General features: G+C 41.5%; 1 protein-coding gene across 1 annotated transcript in view; it reads right to left on the bottom strand.

Moving 5' to 3' along the window:
* Window positions 1-8,425: 8,425 nt before the first annotated feature.
* The window catches only part of LOC140229938 (uncharacterized), a 58,291-nt gene continuing 40,355 nt past the window's right edge, over window positions 8,426-26,361 (bottom strand). The window contains exons 6-11 of the mRNA XM_072310137.1: window positions 24,897-25,082; window positions 18,652-18,774; window positions 16,359-16,502; window positions 13,912-14,022; window positions 11,230-11,424; window positions 8,426-10,284 (exon numbers count right to left, since the gene is read on the bottom strand). Coding sequence (XP_072166238.1) covers window positions 9,385-10,284; window positions 11,230-11,424; window positions 13,912-14,022; window positions 16,359-16,502; window positions 18,652-18,774; window positions 24,897-25,082 — 1,659 coding nt within the window. The 3' untranslated portion in view covers window positions 8,426-9,384. The remainder of the gene's footprint in view (window positions 10,285-11,229; window positions 11,425-13,911; window positions 14,023-16,358; window positions 16,503-18,651; window positions 18,775-24,896; window positions 25,083-26,361) is intronic.

The raw sequence follows: 26,361 nt of genomic DNA, 5'->3' as shown, positions 1-26,361 counted from the left end.
TTTTGATCAAGGCAACTAATCACAGCACACGTGACTTATGACACTTCGAATAACTGGCCACAAACTCGTGAAATTCTTTCTTTCATGTCCAGTCATAATTTCTCTTCTTTTTAATGGTTCATTCATTTCAAGCATTTGTACATTTCATTCTATTTACAGATGTACCAAAAAAAAAAGTTGAAAAAAAAGGAAAAAGGTGTAGCTAAAACTCACAGCCATTGATTTCTTTTTACACACACGACAAATCCAACGTGTGTCTGTGGAGGTACACAAAATATAGAAAAGAAAGAATACAGATTGTAACAAATGATGAGTAAAAGGAAAAGGCAAAATAAATACTACAGTCATATTCTCTGTCACACAGATACATGTAGATGCAATAAAAAAAGCTTATTTACATAAAAACACTTCATATAAACTTCTTTTTTTTTCAGAGGGGAAAACCAATGGCAAACTGTAAAAGTGTAAGGCTGCACTTGATCACTTTACTTGATGGAAGAAAAATGGTGTGTGGGCAATAATGACAACAGAATACATGTATCATCCTACGATTGTACCTGCTGGCCATGAAATTCAGCAGATGAAGAATAAGTGGGGGAAAATCACACAAAAAACAGGAATTTTCACCCATCTCCCATACATCACCATCAGCAGGTGTTGCCAAAAATTGGAACGCAAGTTTGAATGAAGCTTCTTCTCTCGCAAGACATAGGAATATTCCTTTTCAATGGAAACACAGTTGGCAGCTATGTACTAATCAAATTTTAAAATCTAGAATATCACATTATTGACATAACACAATGTATTCTCTGCGTATGTGGCATTTTCTCGCTCATCAAAGAAGTTATACACGAGTGGGTACAACTAGAGTGCCAACTGTCAATACACCCTGTGTAATTGTTCTGTGAGTGTGTGGAGAGTGGTCTGTTACTATACTCAGTGCAGTGAGTAATCCTGCCCTTCTTAGCAATGGCAGACAGTGCTCCTTGCTAGCATCTTGCAGCCACGGAGTGCCAACTCGTAATACGCCCTCTTACTGTGAGCATGCAGAGCCATGCCCGCCATTACTAAGAAGGGCACATCAACGTCTCCTTTTTGTGATCACAAACATTTTACATAGTCCGCCCTCTATAGGTAGCGAGCATGTAACCTCTTGGTCAAGTTTATTACTTACTCATCCCATAATCAACCCTCTCAAAGTATGGGGTTTTCCATGGCACTCCAACGGATCACCAGGAAATTTTTATGACCACTGCTCCACAAAGCAACAAGGTTGAAACATACAAACGACATGGACCTTAACTTGCATTCTACAGACAGAAATGCCACAGTATTTGCTATGCATGGGTTTTCTGTTGGGAGAGAAAATGCCCACGTTTTAATATCTTAATCTTTTCCTTCACTAACCTTATCTTTCCCTTCACTAACCTTATCTTTTCCTTCACTAACCTTATCTTTTCCTTCACTAACCTTATCTTTTCCTTCACTAACCTTATCTTTTCCTTCACTAACCTTATCTTTTATCTCACCTTTTGTTCTTGTCTTTCCACCTTTCTCCTTTCCTTGTATCTTTCTCTCTTCACTTTTCTTTTCTTCAGTCTTTCATTTCCTCTTCCTTTCTTTCTGTTGTCTTTTCATTCGTCCCTTCTCTTCTCATATTTATCTTCACCATCTGTCTCTACTATCCTCTTCTCTTTAACTGTCTTTTTGTCTTCCTTCTCTTTCTCTTCACTTTTCTTTTCTTCACTAACTTTCTTTCATCTCTTCCTGTTCTCTTTTTTTGTTGTCTTTTCATTTTTCCCTTCTCTTCTCATTTTTTCTTACTCTTTAATTTCTCCTCTTTACCCATCTTTCCATCTTCCTTCTCTCCCTTCACGTTTCTTTTCTTCACTAGTAACTTTCTCTCAGGATTCCCTCACATTGTCTCCTCTTTTCTCTCTGCCTCTATCTTTCCACCTTGTCCCTTCTTCATTCTCTATAACAAGACAAAGTTGACAGTCCTGGCAACCTCTTCATAAAGTGGACTCCAATTATAAATAAGTCCTCGGGACCAGCGGGTTTCTTTCATTATTACATTGTATCAAAATTTTGTAATGACTGAACAAATAAACAATAAAAAATAAAGAGCGGATAATGTTGCAGTCTGAATTGTTACTTCGTTGTAACCGGAATTTCGTTATAACCGTATTTGTTAAAATGGGAGTACACTGTAATAGGGTTCCACTGACCTGCACCGTTACTCTCGTTTCTCTCTGCAGTTCACTTCCTGCGCATTTTACCTTCTTTTGATCAAGGCAACTAATCACAGCACACGTGACTTATGACACTTCGAATAACTGGCCACAAACTCGTGAAATTCTTTCTTTCATGTCCAGTCATAATTTCTCTTCTTTTTAATGGTTCATTCATTTCAAGCATTTGTACATTTCATTCTATTTACAGATGTACCAAAAAAAAAAGTTGAAAAAAAAGGAAAAAGGTGTAGCTAAAACTCACAGCCATTGATTTCTTTTTACACACACGACAAATCCAACGTGTGTCTGTGGAGGTACACAAAATATAGAAAAGAAAGAATACAGATTGTAACAAATGATGAGTAAAAGGAAAAGGCAAAATAAATACTACAGTCATATTCTCTGTCACACAGATACATGTAGATGCAATAAAAAAAGCTTATTTACATAAAAACACTTCATATAAACTTCTTTTTTTTTCAGAGGGGAAAACCAATGGCAAACTGTAAAAGTGTAAGGCTGCACTTGATCACTTTACTTGATGGAAGAAAAATGGTGTGTGGGCAATAATGACAACAGAATACATGTATCATCCTACGATTGTACCTGCTGGCCATGAAATTCAGCAGATGAAGAATAAGTGGGGGAAAATCACACAAAAAACAGGAATTTTCACCCATCTCCCATACATCACCATCAGCAGGTGTTGCCAAAAATTGGAACGCAAGTTTGAATGAAGCTTCTTCTCTCGCAAGACATAGGAATATTCCTTTTCAATGGAAACACAGTTGGCAGCTATGTACTAATCAAATTTTAAAATCTAGAATATCACATTATTGACATAACACAATGTATTCTCTGCGTATGTGGCATTTTCTCGCTCATCAAAGAAGTTATACACGAGTGGGTACAACTAGAGTGCCAACTGTCAATACACCCTGTGTAATTGTTCTGTGAGTGTGTGGAGAGTGGTCTGTTACTATACTCAGTGCAGTGAGTAATCCTGCCCTTCTTAGCAATGGCAGACAGTGCTCCTTGCTAGCATCTTGCAGCCACGGAGTGCCAACTCGTAATACGCCCTCTTACTGTGAGCATGCAGAGCCATGCCCGCCATTACTAAGAAGGGCACATCAACGTCTCCTTTTTGTGATCACAAACATTTTACATAGTCCGCCCTCTATAGGTAGCGAGCATGTAACCTCTTGGTCAAGTTTATTACTTACTCATCCCATAATCAACCCTCTCAAAGTATGGGGTTTTCCATGGCACTCCAACGGATCACCAGGAAATTTTTATGACCACTGCTCCACAAAGCAACAAGGTTGAAACATACAAACGACATGGACCTTAACTTGCATTCTACAGACAGAAATGCCACAGTATTTGCTATGCATGGGTTTTCTGTTGGGAGAGAAAATGCCCACGTTTTAATATCTTAATACACTGAGACTGGCACTCCATAAATTTTGGTCAGATCCACACTATGTAGGAAAAGGTCAAGGATACCTCGGCAGCAAAGCATTGTGGGAAATCTTCAACGACAGCAAAACTTTACGTATTGGTCAAAATTCACACAGGTAGTAAAATCTAGCCCATGGATTATACAAATTTCGTCTACATAAATGTGCGTGGTAGAACATGTACGCCAACAGATATCCATTGATGAGCATGCACTGATATGTGCATGTGAAAGGCATGCCTATTTGGCGCTTGTTTTAGACCACAGACTAAATCAAACCATGGATTTGATTTCAACTACTTATGTGAATTCAGGCCAATAAGTTTTCAAATGGTGATACATGACGTAGACGTATCAAAATGTTCCACCGACAGTCACAAGAGGGAGCTTTAGATCTGCAACACGAACGTCAAGAGGAAAATAAAACCGGTCCTGTGCCATGCGCAAGGTGGCTTATGAAAATCAATCATCGATCGATGAGTCATTTTAGCGTCCATTCAAATTCACGACGCAGAGAGCTACTTGATGCCATTATGACGTCAGCTAGTCGCTTTGATCGCGAGAAATTTTCACGCGCCACAAAGGTCGAATTGGGCGCGATGCGTAGAGTGATAACAGTCAACGCCACCATTGTCTTAGCGTTCGCATGGCAGATCTAAAGCTTGTTAATATCACAAGACAATAAAATGAAGATCGAACAGGACATAGTTCAATCTCTACCCAGTGATCATACCCAGTGAAGGACTGCCATATAGCCAAAACGGGGTGGGGAGGCGATATCTAATTAAATTGGACTGAACATTTTTAATTTAAAGACTCAGAAACACTTTGAAATTTTATCATGTGCATGCTATTCTGATGTTTCTCTGCTGTAGAACACTTTTTTCCCCATTCAATTCAATTCAATTCAATTCAATTCAATTCAATTAATTTGAACCAATCGTTCATTAATACTTTGCTTTCAGCCGACACGTGCACGCTCTGTTCTTGGCATGTAAGCTTACCGCTAACCAGCTACTTAGCATCTTGTATACATTTTAGCCTCAGTTTCAGACCAATGCGTTTTCTTGTTTCAATCATGCATCACGAGTCAACGTAACTACAGGAAATCTAACTACGTCATTCCCTGGCATGCATTTCTTTGCAGTCCAAGATTCATCTTTGTGCGTTTCATTCCAAATAATGCCCAAGTTGTCTTCCGCCCGGATCTACAAGAAAGAATGACATCTCTGCTATTGAGGAGGATGCATGCAAATCCATAATTATTTTACAAGCTTGAAGACGAGTTAACTGTATTTCTCTTTCCAGAAAAAAAGAAGGATACAATTCATGACAACTTCATGCACAAATTTTGCCCACAGGATTTTCCTGTGCCATTTTACTTTAAACCTGTCTGTACCAGGGACTTTGGACAGTGTGTACAATGCTATGGGATTTTCTGTGCCAATGAGCACTCAAAGCATATAAAGAGTTAAAACAATCAGACTCCAGCTCTAGAGATGGCTCAAATTGAAATGATGCGGTGGCAGTTACAATGGGTCACAATCATACAATCCATTGTCAGGTGGCACAATATGCACACATCCTGTCTCTTTTCAAATTTGTTCTCAGTATTATTTTGTTTAAAGTTTTCAAGTGTATCCACACAAGATTTGAAGTTTTCAAGTCTACTCACAAAACAATTCCATCACTGCCAAGTAAAAGAAAAAGAAAGAAAAAAAAAAAACCCAGTCATAAATGAAAAGTTTGATACCATTTCCTAGCTGATCTACTCTCATATTTCCAGTTAACAAATTTCCAGTCTAAAACTACCCTGATTGTCTGAAAATTTTGTTTAATAAGGCTGTGAAAGACCAACAGCAACAGACTTGTCCTTTTTTTTTTTGTTTCTGTACTGAAGAAACACACAGCAAAACATCCTGACACAGAGTCACACACACACATACTCACACACACACACACACACGCACACATACACAACACACACACACACACACACACCCCTCAGCCCCACATACTGAATATGATGTTGGGGCTGAAACCCCTGCATGCCTTGTACATGCATTTCATTTCATTTCATATCATATCATATCATTTCATTTCATTTCGTGTGTCCGTCCCTGAACTGTTGTCCAATCATTACACAACACATTTTAGAATAGCTAGAGGCAAATTCTTGTCACACATGAATACAATACTGCAAAGAATTTCCACGAAGATTTCCAAGATTGACTAAAGAAAAAAAGCAATGTTTTCGAACGGCTGGCCTTTATGAACAGGTTGACAAAGATGCCATCATTGCAGCTAAATAAAATCATGTCGCTTAATCGCCACACAAACCAGGATGAGGCACAATTCAAATAGGATATACAAATTTTAGTACTACAATAAAATCATTGGACAATGCAATATACTACTTAAAAAGCAAATCAACACATATCTCTCCTCTTCATGATATATCTCAAATTTCAGTTTCACATTGTGGAGTATACAGGACATACACTACATGAACAAATTAACAATTTATGGAATCATCAGACATTGAAATTGAAGGACATCGTTTCCAGAGAAATAAAATCTTCCTTCTTTCTCATTATCATGATTTTCATTTTCCCTCTCGAGTGCGAGGTTAGTACCGAAACAGTTCGTTCAAAGGGCTTTTGAAAAAGAACTACACTTTGTCTGATACATAGGAGAGAGGCAGTTTGCCCTATTGGCCCGAATTCACGGAGGTGGTACAAATGAAACCATGGTTTAAAACATGGACAAAAACCATGGAGCGCCAAGTGTCGCATGGAATATTTCGTTACAAAATCAGTCATTTCGTCGATGAAATTATTATTTTGTAACGAAATGACAACATTTTGTAACTAAATGAACATTTCGTCTACGAAATGATAATTTCGTTAACGAAACGGTCATTTTGTCGACAAAATGACCAATTTCGTAACAAAATATTCCGCGCAACACTTGGCCCTCCATGGTTTTTGTCCATGGTTTAAACCACGGTTTCATTTGTACCACCTTCATGAATTCGGGCCATTAAGTACACATTCAAATGACCAAACTTCTGCAGCACTGGACACTTTCGATCATTCCTTAACACAGAAAGTATGGTTGAGACGTGAAATATGCAGAGACAACAAGAGGAAAACAGATAGATAAATAAATAGATGCAAATATAGATGGATAGATGGACAGATAGATAGAGAGAGAGAGAGATAGAGAGGTACATGTTCATTCTTTGGTCTAAATTCAACCAAAGCCAACATCTACAGCACTAGTAGTTAGCACAAACTTTCTTCTAAGCGTCCAGAAAAAAAAAAACACAAAAAACAAAAAAAAAACAAACAAGACCTGAATAATACAGTAAGTGTTTTCCAGAGGATAGAAATAATTTTTCTGATTCCTATTCATAATAATGTAAAAAAAAAGAAAGAAAGCAATCCAACTTGGTAATAAATCATACGACAGCAAATCAAAATTGGTTTGGTATTTCCCCATGTTGGTCACTTCAAAAACTTTCAATTTGCAATAATCTTCACTGACAAAATGTCCCACACATTTTCCTTTTCCCTGTACCCCATTCTTCATTAGTCTTTGGTGAATCCACAATAGATATCAATAGCAAAACAAAAAGAAAAAAAAATTAAGAGAACTGAAACATGAAGGCATAAATAAGAAACTTCACACATAACAAAATATACTCCTATACACAATCCTTTAAAAAGACATTAATCCAAACAAGGCAATGAAAATGAACCAGTCTTTGAATTTACAGACATTCGTCTCCACAAGACAGAATGGTCAGTTGTCCATAGTGGCATACACACCCTACTACAGGAGAACCTTGTTATAACGAGGACCTAAAAACCATGATCATTATCTTGTTATATCGGCTTGGTCACTACATCAGGGCAAAAAAACAACAACAAAGGAATATACAGGGTTGGGACCTTCAAAACTCACCTTGCTATGAGTTTTGTTATATCCCACCTCTTTATAACGAGGTTCCACTGTACAAGAAATTAATGCAATGTGTGAACAGCTAGGAATGGTCAAGGGAAGGTGGGAGCGTGGGTGGTCCATCTTGTTCATATGCCTAAACACAGGTGACATTCTTGAGTAGGGGCCTGTATCCTATACCTCATTTATGAAGGGCATTTAAAAGTGCTCTAGGAGCACTCCTGAAGTGCTCTAAATTTTGTATGGACAGATAAGTTGGCCCTGAAGTGCTATGAAATTATGCCCCTCTTAAGGGTAGGTTCACATACATTTCTGGAGCGCTCCTAACTCTTGCTTAAACGGTCACCAATGATTAGAGAGTGCTACGGAAGTGGCATGCCATGCACATTGTGCATACAATTTGCATGTTCAATTCCCAGCGCTCACTAAAGGTTACCATGAAAGTAATGCCTCTCTCAGCCACTTCATGTCTGGTTTCAGCAGGTAGTGATTCTCTGTATGAACAAACCCAAAGGGGCATAAGTCGAAGTGCTTCGGGAGCACTCCTGTGCCCAATGTTTTGTATAAATGGGGTATTAGGGTATCTTGGGAAAAGGCTGTGGTAGTTCTTGTCATGGCCCTAGACTCTAGCAACACTTTTGTCAGTGTATGTGCTACACAAATGGATTTCATCAAAAAGCTTGTCACTGACATGGCACAACTTTTTTGAAACAAATTTTACCCATTCCTACCTTCTCCTCTAACTCGTCATAAACAAGTTTGGATTTTGATGTCACGTCAAACACTTCATGTCCTCAGACCATAGATTAAAATAAAAAAGGCAACAACGACCTTCTATGTTTCAATGGGGAAAATTTCACTGTCCATTGCAGAAGCATGATTTAGTTCACTGAATGTCAATCTTAAAAAAACAACATTAACCACAAACCAACAAAGAGGAATACACTAGTATGTCACAGGCCAACTGAAATGATTTTCAGTCCAATCAAATTTATCAGTGATTGCTGCATTTATGTGTTTGTTTGCCTATTGTGGAAATTGTAGATTAAAAGAAATAGGAAAGACATAATTTGATTGTAAAAGAAAAAGAAAAATGTCTGTGATTTTATATGTCCATTTCTGATGCTTCATCAAAACAAGGGGACAACTTTCGAGAATTCTGTGATATACAAATTTCACAAAGATTTCTGATCTTTCTCTTTAGCCATCAAAACCTTACATTGTCTTTATCAAAGAGCAAATTCTACATTTGTGTCTGAAGGATTTCACTGGATCAAACCAATGTCCAGAATACTACCTCTACCTTCAATGCAAAACTACATCTCTCGAAAAGTTATTACTTCATTGAAGCAACGGTCGTCATACCTCCTAACAACTACAGGGTTTCGACTCTGCTCTGACCTTTGACCTACGCAAGGGAGAAAGCAGAGCAGTGTCACGCCAAGTTCCTGATGAAAGCAGATTGGCTCAATCTTGGACCACATCCCTGAGCACATCTCTTGTCCACACAGAGCTTCACAGAATGGCTGAATGTGACGGCTGTTCTCAGGGGAGCATCGACTTCATAGAAAATATATCTCTTTCCTTTGTGGAGTGACTTTCGTTTCTTGGATGTCAAATATTCATCACTCATTCCATCAGCCCACGACTGGCGCGACGTGTCACTGCTGACCAATCAGAAACAGTCGATGGATAAGATTTTCTCTTGAAGTTTCGTCACTGGGTTCAACTTTTGGAGGAGGCGACCGTGGCAGGGGTGATGCTGTTGGCAGCTAGAGAGGCCAGTTGGGAGGCAGTTTGGAGGACAGTGGCACCGGCGGAGGTTGTCGCGGTGCCGTTGGTTGCCCCCGCTTTCTGCGAGGCGGAGACAGCAAGGACGGTCTTGTGGCCGCCGCTGGACGGCGTGACGGCCGTGATGGCGATGGGCGTGACGGCGGTGGACGCCTTTGGGGCCACCGCCTGGCCGTTGGTGGTGGACACCAGATTGACGGCGATAGTCCTCCCCGAGGGGGAAACGGTGAGGGTCTTGGCCTGGGCGGGCGTCGGCCCGGACGTCTGGCTATTGGGAATGGTGGCTCCACTGCCTATGGTGTTCACGATGCGGGTGGTGATGGGCGTCGATGGCGTCGACGGTGTGACAGGCGTGCCGGGCGTCGGCTGCTGGATCTGGTTGTGGGAGAGGTTCAGCGTGGTGATCCCTGGGCTGATGAGACTCTGCATGCCCAGGCTCGACACTGGTGGGTTGATCCGCTTCTCCTTCTGCCGCCGGTTGCAGAACCACACCCGCACCACCTCCTTCTCCATCCCAAGCTGCTCGGCGAGGAGGATGATCTCCTCCGACGTCGGCTTCGGCTGCGTCAGGAAGCTCTTCTCCAGTGACACGCGGATGTTGGTCTCGATGCTGGTGCGCTTCTTCCGCCGCCGGTTGATGCCCTCTGGGGTGGTGTGCGGTCCCAAGAGGGCGGGGTTAGCCACTGTGGTGTCGGCATCATCCAGCCACTTCTGCAGCAGAGGTTTCAGCTTGCACATGTTCTTGAAGCTGAGGTTGAGCGCCTCAAACCGAGATATCGTCGTCTGACTGAAGTCGTTGCCATACAGCTTTCCCATCGCCAGTCCAACATCTCCCTGTGTGCGAATGTAGATGAAACACAAACCTTCAGTTGCGCCATCAAGATTCGAGGTACATAGTGGCCCTAACACTTCATAGAATTCAAAGAGAGGGTGATACCCCGAATAGCAAAAATATATGCATAAAAAAAAGATCTCATTACCCTTCAGTGATCAGTCAGATATACAAATGTTAAACCATATGTTAAGGACAATTACTCCCTCTGCCAGTACCTTCTGACAGAGGTATGTTAGTGCTCTTATCAATACGCTACAAACCTGAAAATAAGTTGAACTCTCTTCATATTTTCGTTTCCTAAATATCGTTGCCATACTATGACATCACATGTTGTTCCAGTCTTCTATCCAGCAATGACAGCACGTAGATTATACCAAATCAATGTCATCTACCAGTTCATAAACCGTGTGCAAGAAAAGACCAGAACTGTGTGCAAAGTTTACTGTATGTGCTTTACCACTAATGCTGTTTCTGATATTCATGATCAATCTTGATTTTTACAATCAAACAAGTTACCCAATCTATCCTCAATGTAACATCATACAGCTTTGTCGCCACAATGTGCTTAATATCCCTGGCTATCAGCAATAGTGTGTTAGCCCTTCACTCAACATTCATCTGTAGAATGTTTCTACAGATAAATGGCGCTATACAAATGCTGTTTCATCATCATCATCATCATCATCATCTCTGTAAACGTCACTTTGTCTGAATTCCCATGCATTACTTTCTGTGTTGGGCCTGAGTGACTTAGTCCCGTGCATTAATATCTATGTCGGCCTGAGTGACTTTGTCTCATATTGCGTTGGGGCAGAGTGACTTAGTCCCATGCATCAATTTCTACGTCGAGCCTGAGTGACTTAGTCCCAAATATTCATTTCTGCATCGGGCCTGAATGTCTTAGTCCCGTGCATTCATTTTTGCATCAGGCCCCAGTGACTGACCTGGGTAAACCCCAGCTTGATGCGCCTCTGTTTGAAGGTGCGGGCAAAGTGCTCTAACTCCTCCAGGTCCGTCTGCTCCTCCACGTGGGACTGCTGGATGGTGGGAGTGGTGGCAGGCGTGGTCAGGGTGGTGGTCCCGCCCTGCTTCTGGGCCTGCTGCAGCTGCAGCTGCTGCTGTGCCGTCACGCTCTGGGCCTGTGTGGGAGTGGGGCAGACAGGAAAGCAAAGAATAATGGTTAACATGGTATCACTCAACACTTCAGTCAGTTAGAGGTACTAGTCTCCATCAAAATTCCTCATGATTTCCACCAAATCAAGTGCCGCCCCCCCCCTTCCCAATTGCATTTGGCAACATTCTGCGAAATGAGAAGTTTTATGTCCAATTTCATCAAAGTTAAAATATGTTCAAGTTTAGATACTATACACCATCAACTTTTCTATTTCAACTTTTTTTCATTCCTAAATGCAGTACAATGTCTAAACAAAGAGATTCTGATAATAAGTGAATATAGACATGGTTTTTAATCTCTTAAGTTTAAAGCAGAAATTTATAGAGAATCTAGAAATATGACAAGTTTGATATCTATGGAAAGCTACGAAGCTACTTAACATAACTGGATATCTTTTAAACGATGTAACTTTACCCCCAAACTGTTTTTGAGATTGAAAAAACACCCAATTTCCATGACCACGTAGCTCCGTTCGCTACAAGAAACATCGGATTTGAGCGACGTCACCTAATGTGTATGAGCTGATTTGCCGTACGGCTATAATGAGACCCGCTCTGGCAAAACCCGGAACTTCTCGGCAAATGTGATTTCGCGCTACAGCCCGAAAAAGGTCAAAAAATGACCTACCTCAGGGACCAAATTGACATTTTGGTATCAAGTTGTAGGGGAAATTTTCTAGTTTCTGATTGATATCAACAACATTTCGAAATACAACCTACAAAATGTAGAATTTTGAAGAGAAAAGTGGGAAGTCAATCTCAAATGTTGGCCAAAATCTTACATCTAAAAACCAAATCGCCTTCGCTTACGGCGAAAATGACTGTTCTTTTGGCGATCGTGTCTTAGATATTCTGCGTTGAACCCTGACACATTTGGTACCTACAGAAAGCTCTACCTCTGCTTATTCCAAATATGGTCATGGCATGATATCATGCTACTCACTTTCATTCATAAATTCGTCTGAAACATGTGTAAATTTATCTCCCAGACGTCTCCCAGACGCGTAAACAGCCTTGTTGCTTACCAAGACACGTGATCGAAATACGTGTTCACGATTGGTCAACTGCGCCGAGGACCTCCTTGTTTACAAGCAACCTACGTGTTATACTATGGGGATCGCTGCGTGCAGCGGTGCATGCTTGCATGCAACACGTGTATCGTGACTGTTGCTCAGCACGGAAATGTTGCAGTTTCCCGCTTTTTTAGACTGTTTTTTTTTTAGCAAGTTGAGGTAGAAATTGGAATATAAACCAACACACAAGAGAAAAAGAAGGTCACATTTATCTAAGAAACCTTCATCATGCCATTTCGAAGAAGAATCAAGCTGAAATCACGGCATCAAGGAATACCTCTTCAGTGCCCATTCTGCTGGTACTGTCGTGCGTACACCTGATCACAGCAATCGCGAATCTTGAGCTGATTACGGTAGGTTTTGTGCTTTTCAAACGTCGTATTTCCGTAAATTTATGGGTGTAAAAATGATTTAAATTTATGAGTATGTAAGATTACCTCAGCTATACGCAATTCCCCCATAATGATCGATTTGTTATGTCAATAATAACAGCAAATTGTGGCTGTACGAAGGAACAGCTAATCACGGCGATCACAGGTGAATCTTGAGCTGACGATAGGTTTTGTGCTTTTAAAACTTTGTTTTTCCGTAAATTTATGGGTGTAAAATATGATTCCAATGAACATAAACAAACAATTTCACGACGTGAATATATAGTTTTGGCGGACGATTTATTCTAGATTGACAACAAATTACACACCAATTTCCTGAAAAGTGCACACAGTTTGCCTATAGATACGTAAATCCCACTGGGTTGCATACACACGTGGTGACGTCACAGATTTGGCACTTTTCGTAGCCGCATCGAACTTTTTGCAGTGCTCAAATTTGGTAAAAATAAAGATTCTTATATTCAAAGCAGAGACAACTTTATTGCATGATTTATGTCAGAAATTAATCAAAATAGCATTAAATGATGGAAAACAGTCAATTTATATGATATTATTTCCTATAAATTTCTTCTTTAAGTCCTCAATTTGAGCCTGAATGAGCCTCTTTCTGCAGAAGATCCCATGATGCCTTGTACACCAGAATTTACTAAACTTACTAAAAACTGGGCAAAGTTGGACCTGGGGCCCCATTTCATCAAAAGTTGATATGATAGCAACTCTTGATGGAATGGTAAATTGTTATGGTAACAAAAGAAATCCAACTTCTTGATTGGCTGTTGCCATGGGAAGTTGTCATTCCAGCAAGAGTTGCTCTCCTACCATTTTTAATGAGTGTGCGCCCTGATCTAGGACATTGTTTATGAGTAAAGAATGAAACGTATACTCTCAGCATTGTCCCGCTTGGATGACATGTAAAAGGAACCCAGAATCATTACAGTCAAGCCATCTGAAAAAGGAGGATAAGCACAACATTCATTTTCCCTCTTACGTTGCTGACTCCCGTGGCTGCCGCGGCCGCCACCACCGACTGGACGTTGGCCACACTCAGGGCCTGTTGCTGCAACTGCTGGGCGTTGATAGCTTGGGCCTGGATGATGCTCTGTGGTGGACGACAGGTGGAACACAGGACCGGAGAAAACAAGACGGGGTTCACAGAAAGGATGGAGTTGAAGGAGGAAAGTGTGATTAATAGATGAAATTTGAAGGGCAGTTGTAAGCATATAGATTGCACATCTGAGTACCACCTTACTTTTACACCTGCAAATAAGAAGTCAGAGGACTGCTTTGTTTTTCTTTTGTGCATCCTCCTTAAATCATCATCTCCATCATCATTACAATTGCTATCATCATCATCATCACCATCATCATTATAATCTTTATAATCTCTGTCACAGTCACTTCCATATCAGCAAGATCACTCTACTGACATCATCAGTATTAATCTGTTATCATCACTACCATATTTCAATCATCATTGCTACCACTACCACTATCATCACCATCATTACCAACAGCACAACCTTTTTCATCACTACTATCATTGCTATCATCAATGCCATCATCACTGTCATCATAATCATCATCATCATCACTATCTCCATATTGACAAGACCAATGTCACCATCACTCTTTTATCAACACTATAATATTTTCATCATCATTGCTGCCACTGCCATTTCCACCACCATCATCACCATCATCACCATCATTACCATCACCATCAACAGCAGCAGCAGCACAGCAGCATTTTCTTCATCACTTTCATTGTCACCATCATCTCCTTCACCACTGCAATCATTATCTGCATCACCACCACCATCATCATCATCATCCTAACTTCATCACAACCATTATTATCATCACTGTCATCATTCCTACACCATCTACAGTTGTACCACCATCATAATGGTTTCCGTCAACCTCACAGTCACCAAAATATTGATCATGCTTCAACTCTTTTCCAGGCAGGCATGTTAATATCACATTACCATCATGCACTAAATGTGTGTTTTAGTTAGGTTGTCTTTGGTTCATTTTTTTTCCTCTGGAAAATGGTAATATATGTTACTATGAAGGATTTACATAGTGGCAAATGAAAGGGGTTATCTCAAGCAAAGGACACGATGCAAAATACAAAAGGATATCATCATAATCATGAGCAGAATGTTACGTACAACTTCAGAATTCATTAAAACAAACCCTCTGGTAGAACTGAACTCAGATGAGAAAACTGATGGTGCGGATGTGAAATGATGGCATCGTAACATTACACGGCAAGAACAAATGGCCAAAGTTTGATCTTCTGAATGGCCTGATAAAGTGACAATATAAGAGTAATGGTCTCTAGCTTTGGCCTACACATGAAAGTTGTTTAACTTGTACCATCCACACAGAGTCTTTGATATCTGAAACCTATTATTGCATTAAGTTCTCTAATGAACCAATTTTCTCCTTCCCTCACTGTTACGAGATCTATGGGACCTTAGAAGTAGATTTTATCGAGTCACCGCCTTATGTGTAACTCTGATACAATGATCATCTTTGCCTCTCCGTGAATGTTTTGGTTCGCTCATAAAGTGTTTGCCATCATTGCATCCCTCTGTTGACTGCAAAGTCAAAAATCGAATTAATTTCAAATCAAATGCACTGCCCACTGAGCCAACTCACGTACATGTGAAACTGTTCTGCTAAAGCTTCTAGGTACTGCTATACTGTACAAACTGTTACAAGCACTACAAACACACATTCGAACAAAAACACACAGTTTATAACAATACACACATCTATCATCTATTGCCAAAGAATTTTTAGGTGCAGATGCTGTTGACCCTGTGAGAAAGCTGCTAGTAATTACACATATTTCTGACATTACCAAATGGAGCTATTTCACACATGCCCTAAAACCCAACATATGAGGTTTTGCCTCTGAAATCTCGATATCTCACAAATTAACAGAGTCATTACTAGGAGTTAAACAACAGCAGGGTAAGAATGGCTGACTGTTCATTTGAAAACAAAACATGCACACATATGAAGGTATCTATGATAGCTAACATCACTGTTTAGCAATTAGAATGTTCATTAAAAAATTCAAGATCTGTTAACATTAATTAAACCTAATTAATGCAACCCAACAGAATATGAATTTAGATGTGTCATAGCATAGCTCTATCCGTTAGTTGGATCACTGATTCTAGTGGCAGATCCAGAGGGGCGCGCATCGGGCGCACACCCCCTCTTTCTTTGTTGTTAAAACAAAAGAAATAAAAAGAAAAGAATGGTGTGAAACCCGGAAGTAGCACCAGAAATGTTGTTTGCGCCCTCCCCTTTACGGATTTCCTGGATCCGCCCCTGGATTCGTTTTGACGGAAAGTTATAAAGTCATCCAGCAAAACGTGACGAATGTTCTGAGGGTTTCAAAGGGCGGCTATCTACCTGGGGCAAAATGCCAGCATGCGTCTGTTGCAGCAACCCCGGCTGCTGGGTCAACTGTTGCTGCTGCTGTTGCTGTTGTTGCTGCTGTTGCTGGGCTTGTTGCTGCAACAGTATCTGTTGGGCTTGTTGCAAATTGGGGGTAACCTACAGGGAGAGTCGGCATCAGACGGAAGGAGGAGGAGGAAGATGTGGAAGCAGAGGAAAAGAAAATGGAGGACGGTGGAACGAAGCCATGCTTATTAACAAAATGCTCATGAAGGATCTTGCACGGTGAAAGAAAATACAACTCAAAACTCACCCAAGCGTGATTATGGCCCGATTCATCAAACTACTACATGTACTTGGGGGTAGCGTTGAGGGGGTGGTGGGAGGGGTTGACGAAATACCGGGCAGCCAGTCAGTAGGTAACATTTGGCAAGTGTTAACTCATGCAGTTGATATCGTGATCGCAAGGCAACATATGCACAATCTTGTGGTTGGATTATGGGCATAGTTTTGGGGTTCCGCCCCCCCCCCCCCCCCATCATAAGTTAAAAAGAGTGCAGTTCCATTCCACATTCAAGTTGGCCTAACAAACAGAGTTCGATAAATCTACACACAACAGTCAAAATCTAATCACAATTGGACATGACCTAAGAAAAGCGTGAAGTTTAAAAGTTTCAGATTTTCACAAAGCAGTGATATTAATATAATGTATGCATATTATGGGGTAATAATGTCACTGTCCCATATCTCCTATTAACATGCACACAAATCTTTTCCTTTTCATATAGCCAAACAAGAAAACCTATGCAGAAATTTGTTTTCATTGCCCCTTCCCCCCCCCCCCCCCCCAAAAAAAAGGGATAAATGTCAGAAAAGTAGGGGTCAATAGTCCCTCAATCATGGTAAAAACATAACACAAAAAACATGATTTTTATCACATTTTTTTGTGCATACATACCCTCAGAATGCCTGCAAACTAGTAACTTTCTTTGTTGCTAACTGATCTATTACCATTACCTGTAGTGAGAAGTTGGATAATGTCACATCACTGAATATGTACGGTTGAAGTATGAAAATAAAAGCTAAATAAAATGTAGCATCAATATCATACCTGCCAACATTTCAAAATGAAATATCTTACTCGTGGATTGCAAAAATCTTATTTTATATGCAAACTGAAGTTAAAAATCTTACTTTCAGTCAAATCTTCAGAAAATACACATAAAAGGTATATCTAAATATTTGTTCAAAATCTTATTTCTCTGACAGAAAATCTTGCTATTTTTAATGTAAAAATCTTACTGAATCTGATAAAATCCTATTAGTTGGCAAGTATGCAATATGGCAAGATAAGAGTAAGAAATGTTTTTAAAATACCATATCTGCTGGTTATCATATTCTAGTTTCCAATATTTTATTCATAATAATTTACTCACAACTTGTGTTGAAAGGATATCATTGTTCCTCTTTTTTTTTATCTTCTTCTTTTTGCATTCACATTCTGTGAGTCTCTACGTCAAGCTATCCTAAAAGAATTGACCATGTTCATCTGTTGATAGTATTGGGTTTAACATCACATCCATATTGCACTGGTGGAAGTTGTAGATCGCAAAGTTTACACACGGAGAACAACTGATTGTGTTTGGGAAATTTTGTTAAAACTCAATACTTAAGTCAGGGTTCAAACATTGGTTGGCCCAGTGGCCCTGAGGCCACTAAAAATTGGTGTTGGGTCACCAAACTTCCAAAAAACATACCTTTTGAGGGTGCCCAGGGCCCCATCTCATAAAACTTGTTATCAATAACAAGTTACGATAGTTGTTACAGGCTACTGAAATCCTTGCATCTGGTTGGCTGAGAGCAAATTTGTCATAGAAATGTGGCAATTGTTACTGATAGCAAGTTTTATGAAACGGGACCCACATTGGACAACTAAGATTCAATATACTGTATATTGCTATGTTTCCTTTTATGTAGTGACACTATACTTCTTTTTTGCTGGCCACCAACATTTCAAGTTTTATGATTTTAGTGGCCTGAAGGTGCCACCAGAGAAAGAAGTTAGTGTCGAGCCTTGGTACAGCCATGACGATGTATAAAATGTTAAATCATTTAATGCATAATGGCATGTGTTAATCAATTTCTGACTGGGCTGGGACAAAATAAACGGATGTATATACGGAGCTACATACATATGTGCACATGCTCTATGCAAAAAGCCTAGCTAATGGGGGGGGGGGGGGGAGGGGAAGGGAGAGAGGGAGGGGTCAAAGGGAGGGTGGTTAAAATCTGACTGACGATGGCTTACCTGGGCAGGCGCTTGCAAGAAGACATATTGCTGGAGGTTGGGGTTCTGTTGCTGGAGTTGCTGCAACTGCTGCAAGTCCTGGGCCGATATCTGCTGCAGCTGTCCCGGCAACTGGGGGCTGATCTGTGGCAGTAAAAGAGGGCGATAAGTTGGAAGGAGGAATTAATTTTGCTGCTCTCCTAGAAGAGATGGAGAGAAGGCACCAACCTGCAATTTTTCAAGCAGTAATGTTGTGGATTTTTTTTTTTTTGATTTTTTTTTTTGATTTTTTTTTTTTTTTTGCTTGCTTGTACAATTCCTCAAAGACTGAATTGTGGCAGACATCTCAGACCAGCACTCAAACTTTCGGCAGAATTTCAAGAGAAGATTTTGGGAGCTTGAAGCCAAGCATAGTTAGAGCCGGATATCATCCCTCATCCCCCCCCCCCCCCCCAAAAAAAAAAGAAGGGTTGACTTCAGAGGTTTAAACCCTATACAGCTCTGCTCCAACCAATGGACTGTGCTGCAGCTAACAATGAATCTTTGGTCTCCACAGGCCCTCCGTTGATATAGCAACCCTTTTGCCCTCCGATTGGATCGTCGGGAGGAGGCAGATCTTGTCATCCTTTGCACCATACACTAAGTCTTCTCTTCCTTACCAACAAACCTACTACACTTTCCGACTTCCGACAGCCATACCACCACAACAAAGATCTACAGTGCACGTTATAGGCATCACATAACCTCACTCAATTCATCTGCATGGATCTTCAGGGTAAAGTTACGACAACTCAAAATCAATTCACATCGACACGACCCATCCACAAGTATGAGGATAAATCTTAAGAACAAACACACACACAGTAGCCATTTTGAAAAGTATGAATGATAAACATTTTGATACAATAACCCACATGATTAGTAATAGTCAAATTGTTTTTAACAACTCACATATACATGTCCTACTAAACCACGTAACTCTCCCCATTATCCTAAACTTCAAATAATGATAACAACAGCAACACAAAAACAATAGTGACAAAACCTTTGGCTGGCGTCAACTCAGGAAATTGGTATTGCACTGAACGAACACACTTTTTCCCACATACAAGATACTCAGCTTCTTTATCAATGTTACAGAAACTTGAAAAAAATGTTAATCACTCTGAAATACTAGATGACACAACAAACTACATTACTGCACAGTTAGAGACAAGAGTGTACGACATGAAACAAGTATACCATTTACAACTACACCTTCCTGTTCACTTTTACACCTGAAAGACACAGCAGTTAGGTCAGTATAACATCTGGACAATCTCTTCCCTTTTCTAAGATGAAGATAACACACAAAATCTTTCACTTACTGTTCGACATTCCCCTTCCAAGACACTTGCCACAGTATACCAGACAACGGTGCACTGACCTTGGATTCAAGAGGGCACTGTACGAAGGCGTGATGATTGCCACCACATTCATTACGAGGACTGACGATGTGAAGCTACATGTACAGTGTAGTTGACTGTCATTCAGAGTAGACCATGTATCTATGCCCAAGTTTCCCCAAGCTAGCCAGGAAGCAAGCTTTGTCTTTGGAGGATCCTTCTTTACGTAGTAAGCAGAACCAGCCTGGACCAATGGCTGACTCAAGAGGTAAACTGAGACTGACATTGTTTCAACCGTTTTTGACAATCTCACCATACAAACTGCTTTCTTTCAGATGTCTAAAACTTGACAGGCTGCATAAGCATGGGTTCACGCAACAGTGCCCTCTCGAGTCCTGGGTCCATGCACCTCAGAGTGCTACAAACCCTTTTGCCCACTTGCCCACAGCAAATGAAATTCACCGTCAAGCAAGCAAAATCTATGAGCACTGGCCCGAATGACGATTCAAGCAAGATGGGAGAAATATTTCTTTCCTTAGTGCCCTGGACTACTGCAAAGCTGAGAACGATCAACGAAGAGTCTGGAGGAATAAGACCAAGCCCCATGAGATGGAGTCCTATCTGGTTCTGCAATACATTTCCACAAAGGGGTGATCTGAACTTCTAGATGACAGAATCAGGAGTACACAAACTTGTGCATCTGGCCCATTCTGAGCCCCTGGATTTAAAAAACCTTGGGTAGAACAGCACAAACCACAGGGCCAGACCAGGACCCTGATGTAGATTGATATGAAGAAGTCTCTCATCCCAGCACTAGAAGAAATCACTACAAACAGACATCTTTCTTGACCTGGAACCAGTCCAAGAAACTTGCCACTAAGGCCAAAAAATTAGACTTAACCCAAGTGCTGCAAGTGGCATAAAAGGCAGGATACAAGAACCAGGTCTACAGTCTACATTTAGTCCTAAAAGGTCCTAAGAATTAGTCCAAAAAATTGCCATTGATGTGTAGCAAATCGCGATTTGTTTTTCATACTTAGTTGAGTGTAGATTATACCCTTTGTTCATCAGGCTCACCATACTGAGAGACACTCATACAAATCTCACAACAGCTAATTTTGTACAGCTGTATATCTCTTGGCGTACCTGAAAATCTTGCTTCAGCATCGGTAATTTGGTACACCTATGCCCTTGACAGCAACAGTCCACTATGAAAGTGCTCCCTGTATTACACTCCACCACACACACACACACTCACACACACACACACACTTTCCCTAATTGCCAAACACAGCCAACCAACTACTACAAATGGTTCTACATCCTGTTGATTGGATCATACTACAGTTACACAGAATGTTGCTTTGTATTATATCAGGACATCTAAGACAATTGCATGGGTGGTTTAATTTGGTGTTATCAACTGGTATTACTTCTTTTTCTGCGTGCACAAAACTACCAGCAGTGCTATACAGAGTGACCTCCGATTAATGTTATCCGAGCAAGACGCCATATTCGATCATAGATCGAATGTCCTACTCAGCTCCATGGTAACAGGCCACGTGCTACAACACGACAATGATGTGGAGTTAGCAATGGTAGACATGCAGGGATACGTCAAAACATGTGAAGTGAATGGCAAAGGAATGTTTGCGAGTGCAGGCATGAGGCAAAAAAAAAAAAATTGTTGCATTGGCGTAACCCGCCCGACCATAAAAATTCCGCCGGCCCCATTTTTAAAATTTTTTTATTTTTTTTTTTGCTATCGATATCAAATATCTTGTTGATTGCGATCGCGATCGCACAAACCCGAAGTGGAAACGGCTCTGGGGATATCGGATGTACGAGGGAGAGATCTAGCGCCTCGCATAAGCCTTCCTTGATCAGTACGTCATCTGTTTCCAACACGGACACGTACTCTAACAAGATTTATTCAGTGTATACGTAGCATTCAGACTGCGATGTATTGTGCACAGTTTTGCCATAGGTTTCTTGTGTGGAGAACTTACACGAATCTGTATATGTGGGACTGTAATAGAGATCGCCGTGTGCGATGAAAAGATCGTACATATGGGTCAATTTGCATCTATCTTATCTAAGTCAAAATAGTAAAATATGAAGTGAAAACATTCAGGATAGGGATTTCAACATCTTTAAATTCTGTGAAGGGGTATAATTCCAGTAATATCGGCCTCATAAATGATTTGTAGAATAGATGAACACAGCACATTCGGTGCAGCAGTTGTAACTGTTTACTGAGCTGAGCATGAGTTTTACACGTAAAATGCAGGTAGCAAAAAAAAAAAAAAAAAAAAAAAAATCCGCCCGACCGACCCTATTTGAAAATCTCATGTTACGCCAATGCAACAATTTTTTTTTTTTGGCCTGAGGTATGTGATGCGTGGGATTAACTCTCGGCATGCTACAGACAACTCAAATACCTTAGTAGTCATACACAGAGGGTGAAAAAAATGAACTGGAAGAGATTGTTACGTTATTTCACAATTTTGTGCATCAAAAACTGCCCCACACATTGCAAACTCTGTATATATAGACACACCACGTGATTTCAATTTGCACCTCTGCCCTCTGGTTATGGACTCGACATCAATCACTTCTCTACATCCCTTCAAGATGCGAGTAAGTATGCAATGTTGTCATATACTGTAAAACGAGGAATGTTTGCGTGCATTTTAATTTTGCAAATTTCGCGAGAGCCAAGATTCGCGAAATTAAAATGCACATGAAAGTTCTTGTCTACACTATGTGCATTGAATGTTAGAGGCAACTCACGAAAATTTCATGCCGCGAAAATATTGTGTTTTACAGTAAACGGTTCATGGTGTGGAATGTGTTAAGCATGACATGTCAAGAGTTAATTTGAAAAGGACTGTTTTGGCATGCATGTGACATTAAGTCCACACTTCTTACATATTTGTATGATGGATCTCATGCATTTTATCAGGTGATGTTAGTACAAACACAGACATGCCATTTTATATTTAAATGATGATGGCAAAGGCCCTACTCATGATGACGATCAGGGGTTGGACACACAAACTAGCATTGAACTTTGCCTAAAATGCAGATCTTAATAACAACTTGACATTACCAACTACTGGCTGCCTGCTAACACATGTTCACGGAAAACAAAGAGTTACAGTAAGTCAGCATTCAAGAGCACATAGTGTGACACACATGTTATTACAGTGCAAAACTGGGAATAAAAACAGAAAAACCTATTATCAAAAAGTCAAGGATCAGCATTACAGTTTATAGGATGGCCAAAAGCATGCAAAGGGGTAGGGATGGCATTACATGTATCTACTGATGGAAGCATTGGAACAATCCAAGCAGGGAGGTGAAAGATATTCTTTCACCTCCCTGATCCAAGTCACACCTGGAAAATATTTTCTAAATGTCCACACAAGTGTGTACTGCCAGTATCTCAATACAGGGCAGGACATTGCCCACCAATCAACTATACCTGTGACACCGTCATTTTTTTAATTACTTTTTTTTAATGGTTTCAACCCCCTAAAAGCAGTGTTGAGAACTAGGGGGGGGGGGAGGGTCTGCGGCTTCATTTTCTTGTTGTTTGACACAATTTTGGGATGTGCATTTGCACTGTCCAGTGACCTTTTTTTGCTTCAACATAGACACACTGCTACTACTGAGTAGACAGGAAAAACCTCTCCACAATTGTACAAAACTTTAAACCAAATCATCTCGGCAAAGTTGATCTGCGTCACTTTTAACCATCAATTTCAGCAAAATTTCTACAAAGGGATGCCGCTTCCTCCTTGGGACAAATTCAGAGAGAACTTTCAGACCTTAAATTGCTTCCATGCAGTATCCCTTGATTATTACTGCTGTTGACAACATTAGTGACAAGCAAACAATGCTCAGATTAATCGCAAAGTTGAGCTGCTGCTAACTAACCCTTAGAAGTCCAAAAAGAACTTTGCTGCAGATGTTATCGCCGTTTCAACACGGGTAAACTGGCAGCTATGAGTTTTACTGTTTGTCCTTTTTATCGAATAAAGATCACAGGAACTGCTTAAATTTGTTCAATATCCACAAAATCAGAAAGATATCTTTTTTTCAATTGCTAACTTCCAAAAAGAGCATTTAAAATGTGACAATGAAGCAAAAGTTATATAAATTGAGCAATTAAGGGGTTTTGAAAATTTCAAAATTGAAACAGTTGTGCATGAACATAGGTCTCATATACAGCGCTTTTATTACTCTTCCATATGATGTAGTAATTATAGAGAGTGAACACTATGGTAAAAGAATTAAAGCACTAAAGCACAGAAATGTAGTTTCTGAGACTTTGTGGCCGTACAAAAGATAAATAAAACGGAGAGATGCATTCCTCTAGCCCCCTACCAAACCCTCCCCTCTACCAGCCCTTACTATCAATCCCGCACCTCCTTCCCCTAGCCCCACCCCATCCCACCCTATCCCATCCAAACACTCAAAGGGGATAAAAAGGGTGAACAAGCCCACATCATATGAGTAAAGAAGAGTCAAATTCCTTCTCTGGTGCGAGAGTGCGGTGACCCCGTCTGTCACGGCTAGAAGAAAAACGGAAGAAATTAGAAGAGGAGAGAGATACATGTATAACAGACCACAGAAATCAAGACCAATCAATGTGAACAGACACTGCACATGGTACACCCGGACACATCACTAGAGAAAATGTGGTGCAAAAAGTGATGCATGGATTAATATACACAGCACGCAACAATACCCAAAAACTACTACAAGACACAAGAGAAAAAACAGGAGTTAGTCGTGTGGTAGGAGGTTAGAAAAAAAAAAAAAAAGAGAGAGACAAAAAAAATGATGGTTGCAGGTTATTGCTGCCACAAGGACCTTTTGCTGCTGTATGGGTTGCTGCTGTTGATGCGGCTGTGGCTGTGATTGTTGCGGAAACTGCATCACCTGCGGCTGAGTTTGCACTTGTTGTGCCGTTGTCTGTTGCAGTTGTTGTTGCTGCTGTTGCTGCTGTTGTTGCTGCAATTGATTTGGCTGCCACATCTTGGAAAGGTCTGTGAAAGGCTGCAAGGAGGGTTGGGGATAGAATGGATGTTATAGGAACGTGTCTGGCAAAGCAAGCAGGGACAAGCAGGGAGGGGTGGGAACGGGGCAGGGAGGGGTGGGAACAAGGCAGAGAAAATGGGAATAGACCAGGGAGTGGTGGGAACAGGTTAGGGAGGGGTAGGAGAGGGGCAGAGAGGGGTTGGAACGAGCAGGGAGGGATAGGAACAGGGCAGGGAGGATGGGAATAGACCAGGGAGTGGTGGGAACAGGGTAGGGAGGGGTAGGAGAGGGGCAGAGAGGGGTTGGAACGAGCAGGGAGGGATAGGAACAGGGCAGGGAGGATGGGAATAGACCAGGGTGTGGTGGGAACAGGGTAGGGAGGGGTAGGAGATGGGCAGAGAGTGGTTGGAACGAGCAGGGAGGGATAGGAACAGGGCAGGGAGGATGGGAATAGACCAGGGAGTGGTGGGAACAGGGTAGGGAGGGGTAGGAGAGGGGCAGAGAGGGGTTGGAACGAGCAGGGAGGGATAGGAACAGGGCAGGGAGGATGGGAATAGACCAGGGTGTGGTGGGAACAGGGTAGGGAGGGGTAGGAGATGGGCAGAGAGTGGTTGGAACGAGCAGGGAGGGATAGGAACAGGGCAGGGAGGATGGGAATAGACCAGGGAGTGGTGGGAACAGGGTAGGAAGGGGTAGGAGAGGGGCAGAGAGGGGTTGGAACGAGCAGGGAGGGATAGGAACAGGGCAGGGAGGATGGGAATAGACCAGGGAGTGGTGGGAACAGGGTAGGGAGGGGTAGGAGAGGGGCAGAGAGGGGTTGGAACGAGCAGGGAGGGATAGGAACAGGGCAGGGAGGATGGGAATAGACCAGGGTGTGGTGGGAACAGGGTAGGGAGGGGTAGGAGAGGGGCAGAGAGTGGTTGGAACGAGCAGGGAGGGATAGGAACAGGGCAGGGAGGATGGGAATAGACCAGGGAGTGGTGGGAACAGGGTAGGGAGGGGTAGGAGAGGGGCAGAGAGGGGTTGGAACGAGCAGGGAGGGATAGGAACAGGGCAGGGAGGATGGGAATAGACCAGGGTGTGGTGGGAACAGGGTAGGGAGGGGTAGGAGAGGGGCAGAGAGTGGTTGGAACGAGCAGGGAGGGATAGGAACAGGGCAGGGAGGATGGGAATAGACCAGGGAGTGGTGGGAACAGGTTAGGGAAAGGTAGAAATAAGGGCAGGGAAAAATGGGAACGGGAAGTTGGGGGGGGGGGGGGAGGGGACCAGGTAAGATGGGAATGGGGCCGGGGAGGAT

Source organism: Diadema setosum, chromosome 6 (genome assembly GCF_964275005.1).
Source record: "Diadema setosum chromosome 6, eeDiaSeto1, whole genome shotgun sequence".
In the NCBI taxonomy this organism is placed as follows: Eukaryota; Metazoa; Echinodermata; class Echinoidea; order Diadematoida; family Diadematidae; genus Diadema; species Diadema setosum.
This window is presented reverse-complemented; position numbering and strand designations above follow the sequence as displayed.